At 43.5% G+C, this 18,599-nt stretch overlaps 1 protein-coding gene across 4 annotated transcripts; it reads left to right on the forward strand.

The window, feature by feature from the left end:
- The first annotated feature begins 50 nt into the window (after window positions 1–50).
- Window positions 51–17,659, forward strand: fam193a (family with sequence similarity 193 member A). 4 transcript variants are annotated; one of them, XM_035177630.1, is made up of 23 exons: window positions 51–459; window positions 2,568–2,642; window positions 4,196–4,438; window positions 6,356–6,531; window positions 6,643–6,810; window positions 7,234–7,480; window positions 7,623–7,747; window positions 7,914–8,061; window positions 8,168–8,242; window positions 8,336–8,410; window positions 8,500–8,612; window positions 9,576–9,818; window positions 9,955–10,111; window positions 10,283–10,429; window positions 10,947–11,225; window positions 11,589–11,811; window positions 12,350–12,703; window positions 13,185–13,464; window positions 13,565–13,751; window positions 13,899–14,138; window positions 14,250–15,162; window positions 16,131–16,212; window positions 16,648–17,659. In XM_035177630.1, the coding sequence occupies exons 1-23, from the start codon at window positions 238–240 to the stop codon at window positions 16,739–16,741; spliced, it is 4,866 nt and encodes a 1,621-aa protein (XP_035033521.1). In that variant the 5' UTR covers window positions 51–237; the 3' UTR covers window positions 16,742–17,659. The 4 variants fall into 4 exon arrangements, with proteins under 4 accessions (XP_035033521.1, XP_035033540.1, XP_035033530.1 ...); XM_035177649.1 differs by having other exon boundaries at window positions 12,350–12,655; XM_035177639.1 differs by having other exon boundaries at window positions 8,180–8,242.
- The last annotated feature ends 940 nt before the right edge of the window (window positions 17,660–18,599 follow it).

An 18,599-nucleotide genomic window follows, 5' to 3' on the forward strand; every position in this document is an offset into this window, starting at 1 on the left:
GGTTGACGCAGAGTAACGTCCCAACGTAAGCTGAAGCCTGGCTGAGGCAGTCCAGCCGGCGGCCATATTGGAATCTATGAAGTCGGCTTTACACTTTGGTTGCTGAGCGTCTGTCGGTTTTGGGGAGTCTCTAAATCGCTACCCCGGAGTTGTACCCGAAGCGATTGCGCCTGGCCTTCCGCCCGAGACCCTGCCAAGCCTGGACGGCAAGTTGTCTCGCCTCTGTCGTGGAAGAAAATGAGTCCAACCGATGCTAAACGAGGGGCTAAGCGCAGGAAGAACAAGCGGGGCGGTGGCAGTAGCTGCAGTGCTGTCTGCAACACCAGCGGTGGCAAGGCCGGGGTCGCCTCGGCCCTGGGCTGTGCGGGAGCAGCAGCACCTGCCTCCGTCGTCAGCTTCCTGACGCCCGGGAGCACCGGCAGCGGGACTATGGGCTCCATCACGGGCATTAACGGAGAGGTAAGGGAGCCACACTGCGGGGACCGGCGCTTGTCAGACCGGTGGCGAGCAGCGAGCAGCGCTATCAACGACACAAATCTGACTCAGGCCCGACACTGATGCGAAGGAGGCAGCTAGCTAACGAACCTGTGCAGCGTAGGGAGACATTAACTGGCTTAATTATCGCTAATGCCGGTGGCTACGCGTCGTGGAGCACCCCAGCCAGCTAGCCACCGCTAACGCTAGCTGTGTAGTTAAAGCGGCTCTATCATGTTATAACCAACTGCCGGAAACACAAGCTAACGTAGCCCTGGCCCTGACTCCCCAGCGTTAGCTCGAGCACAGGCATCGCAGCCCAATCGATTGCAAGTTTTAACACCGCGAAACATTATCCAGAGCCGATACCGTCCAGGAAGGTGGAGATTACATCGGCCGAGCTACGAATATTCTCCGGGACCATTAGCTTCAGCACAGCGGGTCCACAAGCTGCTATTTCACAGATAAACACCAATGCTAACCAATGCTAACGCTCAAGAGTACCAACAAATGCAGCCCCATCGGGCCTCAGTGTGTTGTCACAAGCTGACCTTCCACTTTTTTGTTGTTTATTTATTTTTCTGTAATAACCTAGTCACGTTGACCCGTAGATGAAGTCAACCCATCCGTAAACGGAGGTTACCCAAGTTATCTTAGCTGTGCTCGTACAGGAGTGTAACGATTCTTCAGATCAACGGTTCAGCTCAGACATCGTTTTTTTTTTTTTCTATCAACGGTTCGGTTCGTACGTGTTGTTTTTCTGTTTTGTTCCCACACCGTTGGCCTGAATGTTCCCGAGGGTTTGTAACCTCTCATAAACCAGCTCCAGCTCAATTAAACTAGTTCACCTTCCACCACAGGCCATACCATTTCGGTCTTGATCGCACCAAAAGTGACATGTGACAGAAATGAGGTGTAATGTTTAGAAAAGCTGCCTCAACATTAAACAGGATCATAATTTAGTGATTAACATTCATTAAAGTGTCTGTATAATAAAACTAGTTATGTTACATTATTAATGAGAGCACACAGGCTGCACCTGCAGAAGATCGGGAAATTGCTGTTCCATTAAATCGTAATACAAGATTGTCAACAAATATCACGATATTAATCCAGTTTCAGAACCATTACACCCCCATTATACATAAAATAAGTAAGCACCAATACACAAGCTTACATTGACACTATGGAATTAACACTTGTCAATTCAGAAAACATTTGTTTTGATTTTGAGTTCATAAACAATATCACAACTAACCCCTAAGGTTGTATAGTTGTGTGGCATGGTGGTGAAATATGTGTCCCCTATGTTTCTGTGTACAATTAATGTGCTGTTTAACCGTAAAAAACACATGTTTGTATGTATATGTAGAACTAGCCAGCCTCATTATAAATATCCATATATATAGACTGTCTTGATCATGATAACTTATTGGATAAGAAAACACTATACTCAGAGAAATGATGTACGATGTTCAAATGATGGATAACTTGTTGTCACAGAGATCATTCCAAACTTTAAACTGTAACGACAGTATACAGCTGATCATCAACTGTCAAGTTTAATTTAATGTTTGGAATGGATTGATCTGTATAGAATTTTTAACTTGTATGCAAATGATCAGAAAAGCAAATAAGCAAACCTTGAGACCTTAGACACAGTGCAAACCACCAGGGGCAAGCGAGAAATTGTTCTGTTGTAATTTGGGTGAAGTGACTGTCAAATGTCCAATAGTGAGTCATAATTACTTAATGCTTGCATATGAGTCTACCTGTTTTGTAATGTAGGAATTTTCCAGCCCGACTCTTGCATATCAATCTTCTGCTTTGCATCTGCACGACACTCACAAACAACTATGAAGCTCAAAACACATATGACTCCACTTCACAGAGTAAGAAAATTGCAACACAATGCCATAATAAGCCCACTCTCATGTCAATCAGCAGTAGATTTCAAACAAAATCATTAATCTCAAGGGATGATTGACTCTCATAGAATGTCCTAATATAAGTTTTTATAACTTGACTCAATCAAGCACATAAAGGGAAAGTTGTTACCTCGATGTAAACATTGAGTTGTTTTCATCTCTCAGGTCAACATGAACAACAGTGTTACACCGCAGTTTACAGAAGGACCAGTGAACGCTGACTTCTCCGGAGTCCTTCAGGTAAATTTATATTAGCTGTTTTAAAAGTTCACACAAGGCCACTGAAAAGTGTTTCTTCCGAAGCTGTGCCCAAATGCAATTAAAGTACGGATGCCAAAAGTCTATGCACAAACACTTTAGAAGAACAAGCACGCTACAAGACTTCGCAATTTCTTTAAAATGTATTTCATTGCTTTTTGTCACAGAATTTAAAACGGTCGTTATCTGAAATGACAGTTGTCACAAATATTAAGCAGATTCAGTACTGAGGAGACTTTGCCCAATGAAAAGTTGTGTGTTCAGCAGCAGCAGGATGACAAGATGCTCCAACATTTGTGTTTGGACTACATATTTGGAAGATGATGGGCACCAGTTCCATGGTATAGAAGTATAGTGACTGCCTGCCCTACATGATCAATCACAACACTCATTTTTACCTACAGAAGTGTGTAACACTGTTAATACAGTGATGATCACTCGGAGGCAGTTTTCTCTTAGCACTCAGTCAAATTTCAACTGACTGTTATAAACTTGAACATAAGAAAAAATGTATGTTTGACAGTTCATACAAAGTGTACACAACTGAACTTGCTCAAATATGTTCTCCTGTTTACACGCAAGTAATCAATAAGCCTTCTGCTGTGTTCTTTTGTGTATTGCTTGTTCACAACAAGACTTAATACTAAGCTCACATGGTGAATCAAAAAAATTCACCCCTCGCTTGTTCAAAATATATCATGTGACTTTTAACCTCAGTTACCTTCTGTTCATTTGTTATAAATTGAACCACTGCTTGTTATGCTGATTATAAATCGCTCCAAATAGACCAGGCAGAAAAAACAGATTGGATGTTTTCTACCATCACACTCAATAAATCAAACCATGAACTATTTCAGCTCTTCTCCCTGCCTGACTTGTGTGGTGTTCCAAAACATCATGGCAGACAATTGGGGGGGAAAAAATTGACCCGCGTTTTTTTACATTAGTGGTTTACTGATCGGGCTTTTTGCTGCAGCGATGATACAGTCACAAAATACCCCTGCAGGAGGAGAGGGTGAAACCCACAGGAAACTGACACACTCGGATATCCCGCAAACTAAGTCTGTACCTGTAACATGTTACTGAAGTGGATTAAAGTCAAACCTCTTTTTACCTGGCACACGCTGTCGATGTTAAATCATTAATTAAAGCATCTGACTGCTTATTATGTGTTTGTCCCACCTTTTGTTTCCCTCAATGAGAGGGTTGTGCATTAAAAAAAGGTTTCCGCGTTTGAATGGCCTGCAGCAAGGTCGTTGAGACAGCCATTGTATCCAGAGTGCAATGGGTTTTAAATAATTGTGTTACTTAGCCTAATATATAGTATGTACTGATCAGTCTGGCAGCCATTGTCAACTTAATCTAACGTTGCATCGAAAAAGAAATGTGTGGACCATTTTTGTATAGTGAGTTTTTCTTTATTATATTCCTTTATCCGTAATCACAGAGTAACTATATGCAATGGTAAAGTGGCCGCGTATCTTACTGTGTGTACTTCTTTTTCTGCTTCCTTCTCCTGCTATTCCCCCCCAAAGACCCCATTCACGTTTGGCTTGAACCAGCGAGCGCCCTACACGGCCGGCGACCGCTGCCTCTTATGTCGATGTGAGCGCAAAGACGGTGCTGTGCCTTCCGAGGCAGGAATCTCAGGCCAGAACGGTACGGCACAGCCCACCAAGACGCCCAGTGCCCTCCAGCTGCCTTTGTGGGTGTGCTCCGACTGCAGGCGCACAGTTGAGAAGGAGGACCGGCACACTGCTCTGGAGCAGTCATTGGGGGTAAGTCACTGTGGTATAAAGCATTTAAACGTCTTAATTGATGATTGTTGGCTTCGAAGTAAAAATATGTTTGTGGCTGTGGTGAAAGGACTATAAGTCGTCTGGTTCTCTGTGCTGATGCCACATTATCTGCAGTTTAACTCTCAGTCTGCCAGCGGATGGTGTCAGTCTGGTGTTCGTTTGGCACCTCTGGTACTCCGCCAGAAATGTCAAAACAGATGCAGCAGCTGTTGCTGTAAAAGGAATGTAATGATGGATATCATATCATTTAATCTTTTTACTTGGCTTCATGTTGAATTATGGCTAGATGGTATCTAGGTCAAATGTGCAAACACAGTGGATCAAACACTATATACATCAAATACATACAGTAAGATTTCATCGGATCTTCTACATTCCTTACTTTGATTCCCTCTATTTCTACTTATTAGATTTGCTCTACACATTAGCACATGACTGTAAATACCCTCTCAGACCTGTGCCATAAGGTCCCCTGGGTAATATGTCCTCATATAAAGAGCTTTTCTATGTCACACAGCAAACGCTATGTGCACAGCTTGTGTCTCTGTAAGGATATTGCTCATTTCGCAGCGGACAAATCTTGTGATTCAACACAGGATTTTTTCCAGTTGGAACACAAAGTGACGTTTCTTCCTCTGGGTTGTGCTTTTGAGGGGGTTCTTAATGCTAGTAATTAATAAGAGTGAAGGTATTTCATATTCACATTTTTTTGTTTTTAAGTATAGCCTCAAAACCTTGCTCACCCCATAATTCAAAAATGTTTTGCCATGTGTGCATTAGCTCCTGGATTAATTGTGCACAATTGCTAGTGAAATACTTAAAACCAGAAAAAGTTGCATAACTCCAATTCTTTAAGACTTCAGGTCGTTGTAAGTGTTACACTCTCGAGCTGGTTCAGTTCCTATAGATGAAGCTTTATATTAAGGATTGCCAGGTATGTGTGGGGCTTTAGTTTCCTCAGTGGTCAGGGTTTGTGGCTCGGCTGGTGAGCTTGGGTTTGGTTTCCTCTTTAATGTATTGTTTCATTGCATCCTCATAACAGGGAGGGCACAATGCCGACACACAACATCAAGGCCCCTGTAGTAAACGAGGCCGAAGCACTGGGGAGCTTTTACTATGAAGCAGCTGCAGAAAGTTTGCTCTAACAAACAGTTTGAACATTATGATAGCACAGACCGCTGAGCAGTGATTCGATCAGAATTCACTCAGGATTCATCAAGGTTAGTTAGTCAAAGCTAACGCTGGTAATTAAAACTGCTTTATGTGTAGATTCTGACAAATTTACAAGAGCTTTTGTTCCTGATGGTTATTTTCAGATATTTCAAGGAAGAAAAGGATGAAAAGATGAAGCAATTTGTGAGAGTGTGTGTTCTTTCACATATGCTTTATTTTGGGCTTTCTGTAGTTTCTAGAGCTTGATCAATGTGCATTTCTGGACCCTCAATATTGGGGGTTAGAAAAATTTGTGATACAGATTTATTGATATATCAATAAATCTGGCAGTCATTCTCAAACATTTATGACAACAAATCTAATTTAGTCTATTTTACAGTTAAACAATAAACTTAAATATAAATTACAACAAACATAAATACACATCTTCTCTGCATTGTTTATTCTGTAAAATAAATAATTTATATGGACACATACTAACAAACATAAACATGGATACTTGTGTGTGCTGATGTCTGTGAAAGGTTCATATTGGCCAATTTGAACTAGCCAACCTAACAATCGGTCAGGCTGTAGTACTGTAGTCATTCCCTCTGCATGCTCATCATATAACACGCTGTCGCGGCATTTGTATAAGTTTCCGCAAAGCTTTGCTCACTTGCATCTGGAGGAAACTGAAGATTGTTTTGTATCTCAGACTGCTGTTTTTCATATTTCACACAGAGTCAGGACTTCCTTTTGCACATGCCTGTGGGTAATGGAAACCTGGGCCAGGAGGCAGCCACAGGGGACAGACTGACCACTGCTGCTCCTACACTACCCATGCTCCCGGCCCCGAACCTCACCGCACCGATGCCTGCTGACACAGTGTGCAGCTGTGAAGCCTGCAATGAGAGACGGTCAGTTCTTGATCGATTATCCCCTGAACTAAATCTGAATCCAGGTTAGTAAGTTTATTCTTAGACTGTGTCTGAATAAAATCCTTAAACATGAATTGTCTTGCATTTCAGGGAGATCTCTGCCGAATCAGAGAGGGAGTCGCAGCAGCTGCAGAACCACTGGTCGGAGGTTCGCTACCTGGTGCGCTGCATCTACCGTCAGACAGGAACGTCCCTAGCAGATGACCACGACCAGCCCCTAGAGAGAGACAAGGACGGAATGAAGGAACTGGTGGACAGGTAAAACAACAAACACAGCTCTGCTCTGCCTTTTTATAGCCTCACTTCTCTGTGTTAATGTATTTATCCACTAGGGGTAACTATTGCACTGCAACAGCCTTTTGGGGATGTTTGAAACAAGCTGCTGTGAAACCAAACAATGGCCCGAAAGCAGTGATGTCAACACACTGAAACTACTGCTGTCTTTGCTGTAATTGGCTAAAAGGTTAAAAGCCCCATATTATTATTATGTATTTTGTAGTAAAACAATATGCTGGGCCATGCCATGACTCACTAAAGGAACAGTGCGAACTGTAGCTAAAACAACCAAAGGGGGATTAAGGAGAGGAAACGTGGCTTTTTTACAAGTTATTTTTACACTCCGCCAGTTTCAATTTCTAGAACTATTTAAAGACGTATTGTTTTATTTCTTTCCACCTGTAGACTCTGTGAGAAGGACCCCTACCAGCTATATCAACGATTGGAGCAGCAGGCTCGTGAATATGTCTTGGAAATGAAGGTGCGGCTACTGAAGCACCTCTCTGCAGGCTCCAAGACTGCGGGACAATCGGGGACTGTGGCTGCAGCCCAGGGTCCTCCTCAGGCCCACCAGTTCATCTCCCTGCTGCTGGAGGAGTACAGTGCCCTCTGTCAAGCTGCGCGCACCATCAGCAGCTTCCTGCTCACCCTGGTCAGTCTGTCCTTTGGTGCAGCCAGAGATCTTGTGTTTGTTGTCCTGCAGGTGGCACCAAAGAGCTCACATAGCTATGTTTGAGATATCAGCCTTTGTTACTGTTAATGTTTAAACTGTGACCTAAACCTTTTTCCCTCAGGAGAACGAGCACCTCCAGAAATTCCAGGTGACGTGGGAGCTGCACAACAAGCACCTTTTTGAGAATCTGGTGTTCTCTGAACCGATCTTGCACAGCAGTTTACCTGCACTGGTTGCACAGCTGAAGTAAGACAGAGTTTTTGTTGAAGGAAAATTACTGTGACTTAGACATTCATCATTAGAACTTCTTTGCTACGTTTGAGCCAAATTAGACTTAAACACATTGAATGTAGTTAAAACAGGGTCATTCTTTCATTTGCTATTTGGTTAAATTCCCCCCCCTTTTTTCTAGACATGGCACAGCCTCCCACGATTCATACAATGAAGACATGTACAGGACCTTGTTAGACAGCTACCAGCAGCTACAGCAGCAAATGGCCTCTGTGGCTGCTGATTGGCAGGAGTGTGAGAAGAGGATCGATGACTATGTAGATGAACAGGTACACACATTCAAGTTGATAATAAATGGATTTGAAACTGACAGTACCGTCAGGTTCTTGATAAAGATGCAGCCATTAAAGGTGTGAGGTTGTGACTCTTCTGCAGCTGCTTTTTAAGGTGGAGGGGCAGAGTCTCACCAACCAAAGAACAGAGCCACACAAGTCCTTGATCAGCAAAAATGTAAGATTTGAAACTTAAATCTAAACAGTCATACTTCTTTCTATTTCTGATGTGTCAAAGTAAATGTTTCTTTTATTATCTACCCATTTTCAGACTTTGAAGACGAAGCAGCGAATGCTAAAGGAAGACTGGGAGTTCTTTAAGCAGAGGAGATTTATAGAAGAACAGGTGAACAATAAGAATAAGAAGCCATCATTGATTATTTATATATACATTTCTCTGCATCATAGCAGATATTGATTTTGTTCTCTTAATAGTTGCCCAACAGTAAGAAGTCCCCCAGCGCAGACAACAACTTCACAGACACTATGAGGATGCTCTCGTCTCGTCTGAGTATTCCAGACTGTCCAAACTGCAATTATCGAAGGAGGTGAGTTTTGAGGATTAGCTGTCCTGTTATTATCTGCCCTGGGATCAACTTGCATCCAGTGGAGTAAATTTCTGACTCAACTACCGGCAACATTTTGCAAGTACGAAGTCAGTGGTTCACAGAGCCAGGTGCTCTTTGCAGACTGTGGTTGAGTGAAATCAGTTATTTCTCCCAGCTATCCCTAGAATTAATCAAGGTCTAAACTGGACTCGTAACAAAACCGTTGAGATATTTTTGCACATAGGATCTTCTTCTTGTGTTTCCTCTATCACTCTTGCCTCAGACTCTAAAAACCAATAAGTGGACTGAATGTTTTCATATGGTTACTAGTGATGCGTTTGAGTTTTCTTCTGTAATGAGAAACATAATGAAAGTAAAAAAGAAAACTGTTGCTGCCTTTACTAACAAGTGAGAGGAAGTAAATTATGTTCAGTTTGTGTTCACTTCCTTAAATATGTCATCCCTCACCTGTTAGTTGTCAGGGAATTGACCTCGTTCTCAAAGTATATGTTCCTGTTTCCCCCAATGAGTGAGATCATGGTGTACAATATGTGATAGCATTTTAGATTTATATTCAAATGAACAAACCTTTGACAATTTGGGACTGGGTGAATGAATATTTCTCCGTATAATTTCTCAATTTATTGTATTGGCAAAACACTTACAAGCATTTAATTTGATGAAATTTAAATTCAAACTCGAAAGGTGCCGGAAAGCGCACACCTCCGCTAAGGCTTACACCATATCTCGCCATGTTAAAGAAAATTGGGAGAAAAATCATGGATCTGCCGTTAATCTGAATCCACAACCAAATTTGACGGGTTCTTCTTTGGGTCATGCCCCACCCCTTCACAAAATTGAATGGAAATCAGTTTTTGAGTATTCCTGCTGATAGACAGGCAAATGACAGTATAACCTTCATGGTGGAGATAATGAATCCCTATCATCCTCCCCGACCAACAGGTGCACGTGTGATGACTGTAGTCTCTCGCACATCCTGACATGTGGCATCATGGACTCTCCCATCGCTGAGGACCTCCACATCAAGCTGCCCCTGCCAGGGGAACCGCCCCAAGATTACATGGCAGAGGTTCACCCCCCCAGCCTCTCCTCCGGCAGCTCAGCATCAGGCTCCAACTCCAGTTCTCCCATCACCATCCAGCAACATCCACGGCTCATTCTGCCTGAAGGGGATGCCAACACTTTGTGAGTCACTGTCCCAATCATAAACGTTTTTTGGCACATGGTTTAGAAATCTCGTAATGACATAGCTTTTCTGATAAACGCCAATTTACCTTCTTTCACTTCCCCGAACCTCACTACTCATTTCTCTCTCTTTTAGTATCAGTGATGATGACGAAGTGCCTCCGTTGTCCAGAAAGTTTGGGGACATCTACCCAATGACTGGTTATGATGGAAGCAGTGTTGTGACCGCCGCTGTGAACGGCCTCCACGGTGACATTAACAGAGAGGGGGGAAATGTGGCACTAAAGCCAGGGGTGAGTTCTGTATTCTGGTATGTGACTTTAGATAAGATAAAATATTCCCTGCTTCCCTTCCTGGATGATGAATGTGTGAGTTACTGGTAGTTCAGGATTTTTTTGTGATTACTATTCACAAACTATTTCCTAATTCAGTCCTCTGTTTTTTTTTACACGTTTTCCTCCCAGTCTCCTCACATTACCAGCAGTAGTAGTTCATCGGAGGGCGATGAGGAGGAAGCTGATGGTGATGTTGGTGGGGAACCCCCAGGGCAGCAGGAAGAGCTTTCCTCAGGAAAGACCATCAGTCCTCCACCTGCCTACCACCACCAACAGGTATTCACACACTTTCTTTGTCACAATTTCACATGAACGTAGTTAATGAAGCTTTTGTATTTACGCAGGATATGTTTTTGAGATGACAAATAAAAGTAATTGAGGCTTGATATAACCATACATTTTCATATCATTGCAAATCAACAGACGTAAACGCCAACACTGACATGTCTGTGAAAGGCTCATGTCGTCTGATTCTACTGTTGAGTAGACAAAGCCGTCATCAAATGTTTCCATAGAATCATAATTGTCTTAGTTATTTAGAAATTTAAACCTGCAAATTTCTGATGCTTCTTGTGTTTAGACAATTTGACTTAAGGGACTTTTAGCCTCTTCTGATAGATGGAAAATGTGTAGTCAGATTAAAAAGACAATGGAATCAAATCCTCATATGTGAATTGGTGTCTACTGAACAGCCTAGAAGTGGAAAATGTATTTTATTTGAACATGTAAGGGCATACCCACGCTCCATAGTAAAATCACACTACATGTTGTGAATCTGTGTGACCGCTCTTAGGTAGAACAGGTCCAGCATGCCTGCGAGTGCCACGTATGCAATCAGGATCCCAACTCCTCCGCCTTGGGCCTTACCACATGTCTGCCCCCTAGTCGGCTCCACGCTGCTCCTCCCCCTGCTGTCGGACACCAGTTCTTCACAGACACCAAGACTCCCCCTGCGCACCCTGCCCTCCACCTCTACCCCCACATCCACGGCCACCTGCCCCTACACAATTTCTCCCGGCCCCTACTGCATCCCACACTCTACCCACCCAGTCCTCCTCTCACACACAACAAGGTGAGGATCGTTCTTCAGCCCACTCATCCATGAGTTTCATCGTAAATTATTTCGATTGCCCTTTTACGTTTTTTTTTTTTTTTACGTTTGTAAACTGATACTTAAAAGTCACACGAAGGGAAAATTTATTCATCACCTCAACACTGGAAGATTTTGTTACGGTTCCAGGAACAATACTACGCTTAGTTGCATCTAGTTTCACTTTGTGTCACAATCATTTTTAGTGTTTGCCACTAGGGGTCAGGCTAAGCCAAGTCTAAGATAAGTCAAAAATTATCTAAAAGTGAATTATACATCAGCTCAACTCTGTTCATCTTATAAACCCAAGCTTTGTTTTATAACTACTGTCTTTTCTTGCTAAAGCCTCTGCCCCCAAACCCTACATCAAGCCACTCAGCGGCCAAGCAGCCAGCCTTCAGCCCATCACTACCAGAGCATGTCTACCAGAACTGTTTTGGCGGTGCGGGTGGAACGGGTGACTGGAACAGCTCGCTGCAGTGCCTCTCGCTCAAGTTTGAGAACCTGTGGGATGCTGCTGTGATGAAAAGCTGGAATCCATCCGTGCTGTTGCCCGAGTCGCTGCCAGGTGAGCCACTCGAATTCACTTATGCTGCTTTCAGACGTGCACTACGGACATTTTCTGGATCACGTCCAGAAGGACAGAACACAAGTGTATGAGTCACTTGCTCTGGACATTTTCTGGAACATTTCCTGCCAATCCCCTTGTGAAATGTGAGTGAGACCATTTGAGATTGCAGCATGAAAATGTCAGGAAAGTTCAGCGAGCCAGTGGTCATGTTGATGACGTTGGCGATAGATGCAAAACTGGAAAGAAAACAAAGATTACAAATATCTCAGGATGAAACTGAGGTGTCAAACATTTAGAAGATGCCAAAGAAAGTTTATATGTCACATCCTACTGCCTGCAAGCTCTACCCAGGTGCCCCCCCCTCGCCTGAATATTCTGGACAATTTCCTGTTGCTGTGATTGTGTCTGACTGGGACAATTACAGTTTTTGGACATTTTCCGAAGTTCATGTCTGAAAACGTCTCTGTATAAATAAAAAAAGGTCTCAAAGGTTGTTAAAATCACAACATGCCTCACATTTGTTATTAATCAACAGGTGACATGCTTGGACCACCCCTCGCTGATGTCCCCCTCCCTCCAACGTCATCCATTGGCTCCCAGGGGGAGCACCCCTCACTACCCATCCCTCTACCTCCTTCCTCGTCCTCATCATTGTCCTCATCGTCATCGTCGTCGTCGTCATCCTGCTCCTCTTCAGAAGCCAAAGAGCAGAAGAAGAGCGGCGCCAAGAAGAAGTGTCTCTACAATTTCCAGGATGCCTTCATGGAGACCAACCGAGTAGTGATGGCCACCTCCGCCTCCATGTCCTCTGTGTCCTGCACTGCCACCACTGTCCAGTCAAGTAATAACCCATCCATCCACCTAGCATCTAAAAGACCCAACTCTTTAGGTAATATAGGAGGGTAGGACCAGTGCTTAGGTTTGTATAGATGACTGGGCTTTTATTGATTAACTAATTCAGAGGTGTGAAATCCATTGTTGAGCCCGTAAAGGAAAACGTTTTGCAAAGTGAGTTGTTAGTTAGATTTTTCACTTTCTCTGGGAGGACGACAGGACTTTGCTTGTTATTCATTAACAATCTCTTGTAGACTTCAGCAGTCATTCAATGTTCTGTGGTGGAAACTTTTACGTATTTTTTTACCATACTCGTAGTTTAAATATGGATAAAACGTGGGAGGGATGCATGATGCCAATTGTCAAGGCCGTGGTAGCAGCTACACTTGTGTGGCTCAGAAAATGAACTTCACTTATTGGGCGGTTGTTTAATTATTTTCTTCTTTTTGTTTTGGACCTACAGTGTCTAAACACAAATAAATTTCAGTTTGACTTCACAAAATTGGTCTCATTCAGTGCATCTTTGTCTCCTCCAGATGATGTATTTCATAATCTAGGTAAAGAGGACCACAGGCAGCCCGCTGCAGTAACCCCAAGAAACGGCTCGACGGGATTGACCTCCCTCCCTCCACTCTCGGGTCCCACCCTTCCCCCAGCACCCACGCATCTCCCCACAATGGCATCACAGCCCTTTCCAAAGATGGCTGCTCCGGCTCCAGACTTTGTAGAAGCCCACCAGGGCTTGTGTCTCCCGCCTGCAGAGCCTCCAGCTTCCTTAACAGATGGTCCTGTCAGTGCCCCGCCCAGTGTCTGCAGGTAAGACGGTAATAAAGGCTGATAGGTGGGAACGGTGAATTTGTGGTTTCATATGAAAAAAGTATCTTTTGGAACCGTTTTGAAATGTGATTCTTTTCAGTGATCCTGACTGTGAGGGCCACCGCTGTGAGGGGAACGGGGCATACGAGCACCAGCCGTATGATGGAGAGGAGAGTCAGGACGAGGACAGTTGTTCCGAGCATAGCTCCTCCACCTCCACGTCCACCAACCAGAAAGAAGGAAAGTACTGTGACTGCTGCTACTGCGAGTTCTTCGGGCATGGCGGGGTAAGACATACATTTATTACTATGTGCGTCCACACATTTCCATTCTGCTTTCTTGAAATAGACATTTAGTGAACCATGGTTTATTAGCTTGAAGCTATTTATTGATAGTGTTCTTACTGCTTACATCTCCCTCTGTTTTTATCGCAGCCCCCAGCTGCTCCTACCAGTCGAAACTATGCAGAGATGCGGGAGAAGCTGCGCTTGCGCCTGACAAAACGTAAGGAGGAGCAGCCGAAGCGAGAGGAGCAGCAGCCAGTGATAGAACGAGATGGAGGGGTAGAGGACCACAGGCGGGTTGAGGACCTGTTACAGTTCATCAACAGTGCCGACAATAAACCTGCCTCCAGTTCTAAGGCGGCAAAACGGGCCAGGCATAAACTAAAGAAGGTGAACGTCCCAATTAATTCAGAAGTATCGAAATAAAATTAAGAAAACTGCTGGTGTCTTTTTGTCAAAACTAAGAATTTTCGTGTTAAAGTATGCGTCTCTGTGTTTCAGATGGAGGAGAAAGCTCGTCTGGAAATAGAGGCCCGTGAAAGGGAGGAGCAGCTTCTGTTGGAGGAGCAGCAACGGCGACAGCGGCAGGAAGAGGAAGAGGCGGCCCTTCAAAAGGAGCTGCTCCGGCTGCAGGAGCTGCAGCAACATCGTGCTGCCAAGAAGAAAAAGAAAGAGAAAGCAAAGGAAAACACTGCACCCCCTCAAAATAACCCACAGCCCCTCAAACAGACAGCTCAGAACGTCCTAGATAATCTTCACAACGGAAAGTCGCAGCTGCTTCAAACCCTCATCCGCCTCCCGCACCAGAGGGAGCCCAGATTTGAACCTGTAACCCAGTCCAACACACAGCACAGCCCGAAACGCACCAGCGACAAGGCTTTCTCTGCTGAGGCCAACATCCCCAACACTCCAGCTACCCTGCTCAATGGCACTTCAACATCTCACCATGAGGTCAACTGCAGAGTTAAGGCCAAACAGTCTGCTAAGGTGGCCGCCTGCGAGGCTGCAGTAAAGAAAGCCGCAGAGTTGGCCAAGTGCTCGGATGTTACAGCAAAGCTAATGAACGGCACCGCCCCCCCCACTACAACAGACACCAAAGCAACACAGATCAGACCTGCTGAGGCTCTGGCTCCGCTCCCTACCACTGAACCACGGAGGGAGGACAGGAGTCACAACAGAAGTGCGTGTGGAAAAAGGCAGCAGCAGCCACATCACCCACCACACCCCCTGACCCAAATAAAGGAAGACAGGAGAAGTCCACCTGTGTCACACCCCTCCCCGTCCCCCCCTCCAGCCCCCCAGCCTGAGCCGATGCAGCAGAACGGCAAACATCCCTGTGCAGAGTCTCCGCAGCCCAAAGCCAAGGCCAAGAAGAACAAGAAGAAGAAGGGGGACAAGACGAGCAGCTCAATAGGTTGGTGTTACCAGTGTTCACAGTTAGGTTTAGATTTTTAAGATTCAGGCGTGTGTAAAATAGCAAATAGTAGTTTTGTCTTACAGGACAACTCCCATTGATTGCTTCAGTGGAAGCATGGCTCATTCACTTAGAATGGAGTGACGTCATGTGTTGCCCAACTGCATTGTGGTTGTGATGCTTCCTTTTGTTTGCACTGTGTGTGGTAGAAGTGCAGGCATCAGCCAATCAATTCGTGTTTAAGAAAACGTTCAGGCGCAGGCACTAGCCAATCAAAATCCAAACACAGGTCCTGCCTGACATCAAACATCAAAATGACAGAGAGTTGGCAGAGGCAGTCAGTGAACCTGGCATGGACAACTAGCATGAAAGCTAGCTATGTTGTGTGTGCTGTGCGAGACACTGATTGATTGTTGCCGTTATGATCAGGCACGTTCACTTTTAAGTGTTAAAGCAATGCATACAAGACTGTGCTTTGTTTATCTCACTCTCAACTCCTGCTTGAACACCATAAACATCATACGTGACATGATAGCTGAGGGAAAGTGGACCTGGCCTAAAGACAACTTTGACCAGGAACAGCCTGACTTTGTCTGCATCACATATTCTATGTCCTCACTCTGACAGCATCATCAGAAAATGGGTGCAAAGTGCAGATTGCAGTGCCCGTTTACTGTCACCGCTTTTAGCAGGAAGCATGAGAAGTCACTTTCAGTAGAATTACTTTGTCACAGTGGTGGTGAATTGTGTTCTAACAGTGGCTATATTGCAGCATTTCCACTGACAACATGCAGGTTGTGAAGCCACAAATAAAATCTAATAATGATTTTTAACATCTGAAGCAAAAATACGATTCAATGGTCACTGGAGTATATTTGATTATTCTTTAATAGTTCCTTTCAGAGATGGTTTTCATTATAGACTTACGAAATATGATGGGTTATCATGAGTGTTTTATTTGCTTTCAGATGACGTATTCTTGCCCAAAGACATTGACCTGGATAGCACTGAAATGGACGAAACAGAGAGGGAGGTGGAATATTTCAAAAGGTGCGTGTATTAAAGTCGCCAACTTTTCCAAATACTAACAGGATGTGTGTGAAATCTTTTCTCTTGACGTCTATCTTAACGGTACCTTGTGGAGTGTCTGACCACTGGTGGTGCTGTTGTAACAAGTCCCTGTTAAGTTTTTATGTTACACATGTACTAAAAAAAAATGGATAAGCATCAGAAGAGTTTCCTTTGTTTTATACTCCTCTACTGACGTCTGCCATCACAGGATTCAAATCTGCTTTCCTTCCCTAAATAAAAATCTTATTGGGAAATGTATGCATTGATTATATCACTTATTATTAGAAGAATACACAAAATGCCCTCTGTGAAAAATGAACGTGCTAGTTTACATGAAATTCAAAGGGTAACTTATTATTTAAAAGTGATGTTGTGTGCCAGCTCCTAAAATCAAACTCTTTTCTTTCCCCTCAGGTTTTGCTTGGATTCTGCTCGACAGACCCGTCAGCGACTTTCCATCAACTGGTCAAACTTTAGTTTGAAGAAAGCTACGTATGCTGCACATTGAGGGTGTCAGTGGGGACAGAATCAGTACCTTAACGGCTATACCGACCCTCACGCTCCCTACCCATCCCTTTACCTCCACCACAGCTGTTGTCCTCCCAGAACTTCTCTCCTGCTGTGCCCAAAATCACACCCACGCTGCCTTGCTTTGTTCTTGTCACTGTGTGGTTCCAACACAGGCCCATCCGGACTGATCCACCCGCAGAACTAAAATCTAAAAATGAAAAACGACACAAAAAGAATCACAAAAATGCTACTTTACATCTGGTTAATTTTCCTTGCGTGCTTGTGTGCTTTTAGCCTGAGTTGGGCATTTCTCTTGACTGAAAAAGCCATGGTCTGAAATTATTTTCTTATACTGGCCTCACTGTAGTCAAAAGATGCTTAATATGTCTGGATTGTTTCCTTCCAAAAAAAAAAGAGACAATGGAAACTACGGAAAAAAAGAGAAATGTAAAGAATTAAAAGCTGTATTTGAGATATTGTGGCTTACTACCCCATCGCTTCCCCCGTTCCGAGCACGGCATCTCATCCACATGATTGACAAGGGAATGGGCTTGGTCAGCTGGTCTCCACTCCCTCATCCCCTCCACCACCACCACCTACACCCTATTTCACAGAGAGGAGGAAGGCGTAATACTTGACAATGTTCTTTTTTGGTTTTTAAGTTCTGTTTAACAAACTGTTGAGTAAAAGTGTACAAGTTACAGTTTTTGTTTTCTTGATTTTTGACCTGTAGCCAGCTTGTATCAGAATACTTTCAGAATGAAATTGAAAAAGAACAATACTCACACTATCAATCTGTTATAGAGTGTATATTGTATTAACACTGAAGCCAAACTGGCTACTTTTAACATATTGTTAAGTAATATTAAATCGTGTCTTTCTTTTTTGAAAGATGGAATACAGTAGTATGGCAGGATCATGTGTCTTGTGTCAAACCTCATTTCCTACACGCAGCGGAAACAAAGAAACACTAACTTAAAACCACACAGACCTAGTTTGACCTTTGGGGGGAAATATTTTGATTTCAAATACAAAATCTGTGCATGAAAAGAACTAGAGAGTAAGTTGCTAGTTAGCTTAGCACCATGGCCGTATTAACCTCCTAGAGAGCCCCAGGGGCAATGGTTTTTTTGTTGGGCCCCATTGACCCCCCCCCACACGTCAGTTTAATATTTTTCCCGAGAAACCAAATATGACTAAATAAGCAAATCAAAAGAATATTGACACTATACTGGTATTTATTAATCATTATTTTTTAAGCAAACGGATGCATCTTCTCGAATGTGAATATTTGTTTTCTGTGACAGTAATCGCCGCCTCTTTGGGTTTTTGGCTGTTGGTCAAAAAACTCAAATCATTTGAATATGTTCAGTTGAGCTTCCGGGAATAATGACGTGTTTTTCCACTATTTCCACACTACTTGATATTTTATTAACTGAGCAGCATTGGTGATTCATTTTAAGAAATTGTAGGACCTGATTGCAGCCTTACTGCTAGTGATGGAATATTACTAGCTTGCCCTAGTTTTTCTGTGTGATGATTAATGGACACTGAGAAATAACGAAAACCTGTTCGGAGTTGATTGGCTACTGTAAATTTCCTTTTACTTCAAATCAAATTTTTTCGACCAAATGATAGGAAATGAACAAGGGGCTTTTTGGCCTTGTCAAAGTCTTGGGGCCCTTGATCGTTTCCTGTCCTCTGTGGTTGATAATTCAGCTCAACGATTAGAAACCGGTGGGAACATGAAGCCTGTGTCCGACTGAAAAGAAGAAAGTAAATGATAAATTGACCCCAAAACACACAAAAAAGTACGCTTGAGTTTTTCTCGATGGATTGAACAGAGGATTTTACCA

The sequence above is a fragment of the Hippoglossus stenolepis genome, chromosome 2 (assembly GCF_022539355.2).
Source record: "Hippoglossus stenolepis isolate QCI-W04-F060 chromosome 2, HSTE1.2, whole genome shotgun sequence".
NCBI classification, from domain to species: Eukaryota; Metazoa; Chordata; class Actinopteri; order Pleuronectiformes; family Pleuronectidae; genus Hippoglossus; species Hippoglossus stenolepis.

Coding starts and splice junctions, on each gene's coding strand:
- fam193a (XM_035177630.1), top strand. CDS start 238: ATGAGTCCAACCGATGCTAAACGAGGGGCTAAGCGCAGGAAGAACAAG. Junction 8,243..8,335: donor AGTCCTTGATCAGCAAAAAT/GTAAGATTTGAA, acceptor ACCCATTTTCAG/ACTTTGAAGACGAAGCAGCG. Junction 11,226..11,588: donor CTCCTCTCACACACAACAAG/GTGAGGATCGTT, acceptor TTCTTGCTAAAG/CCTCTGCCCCCAAACCCTAC.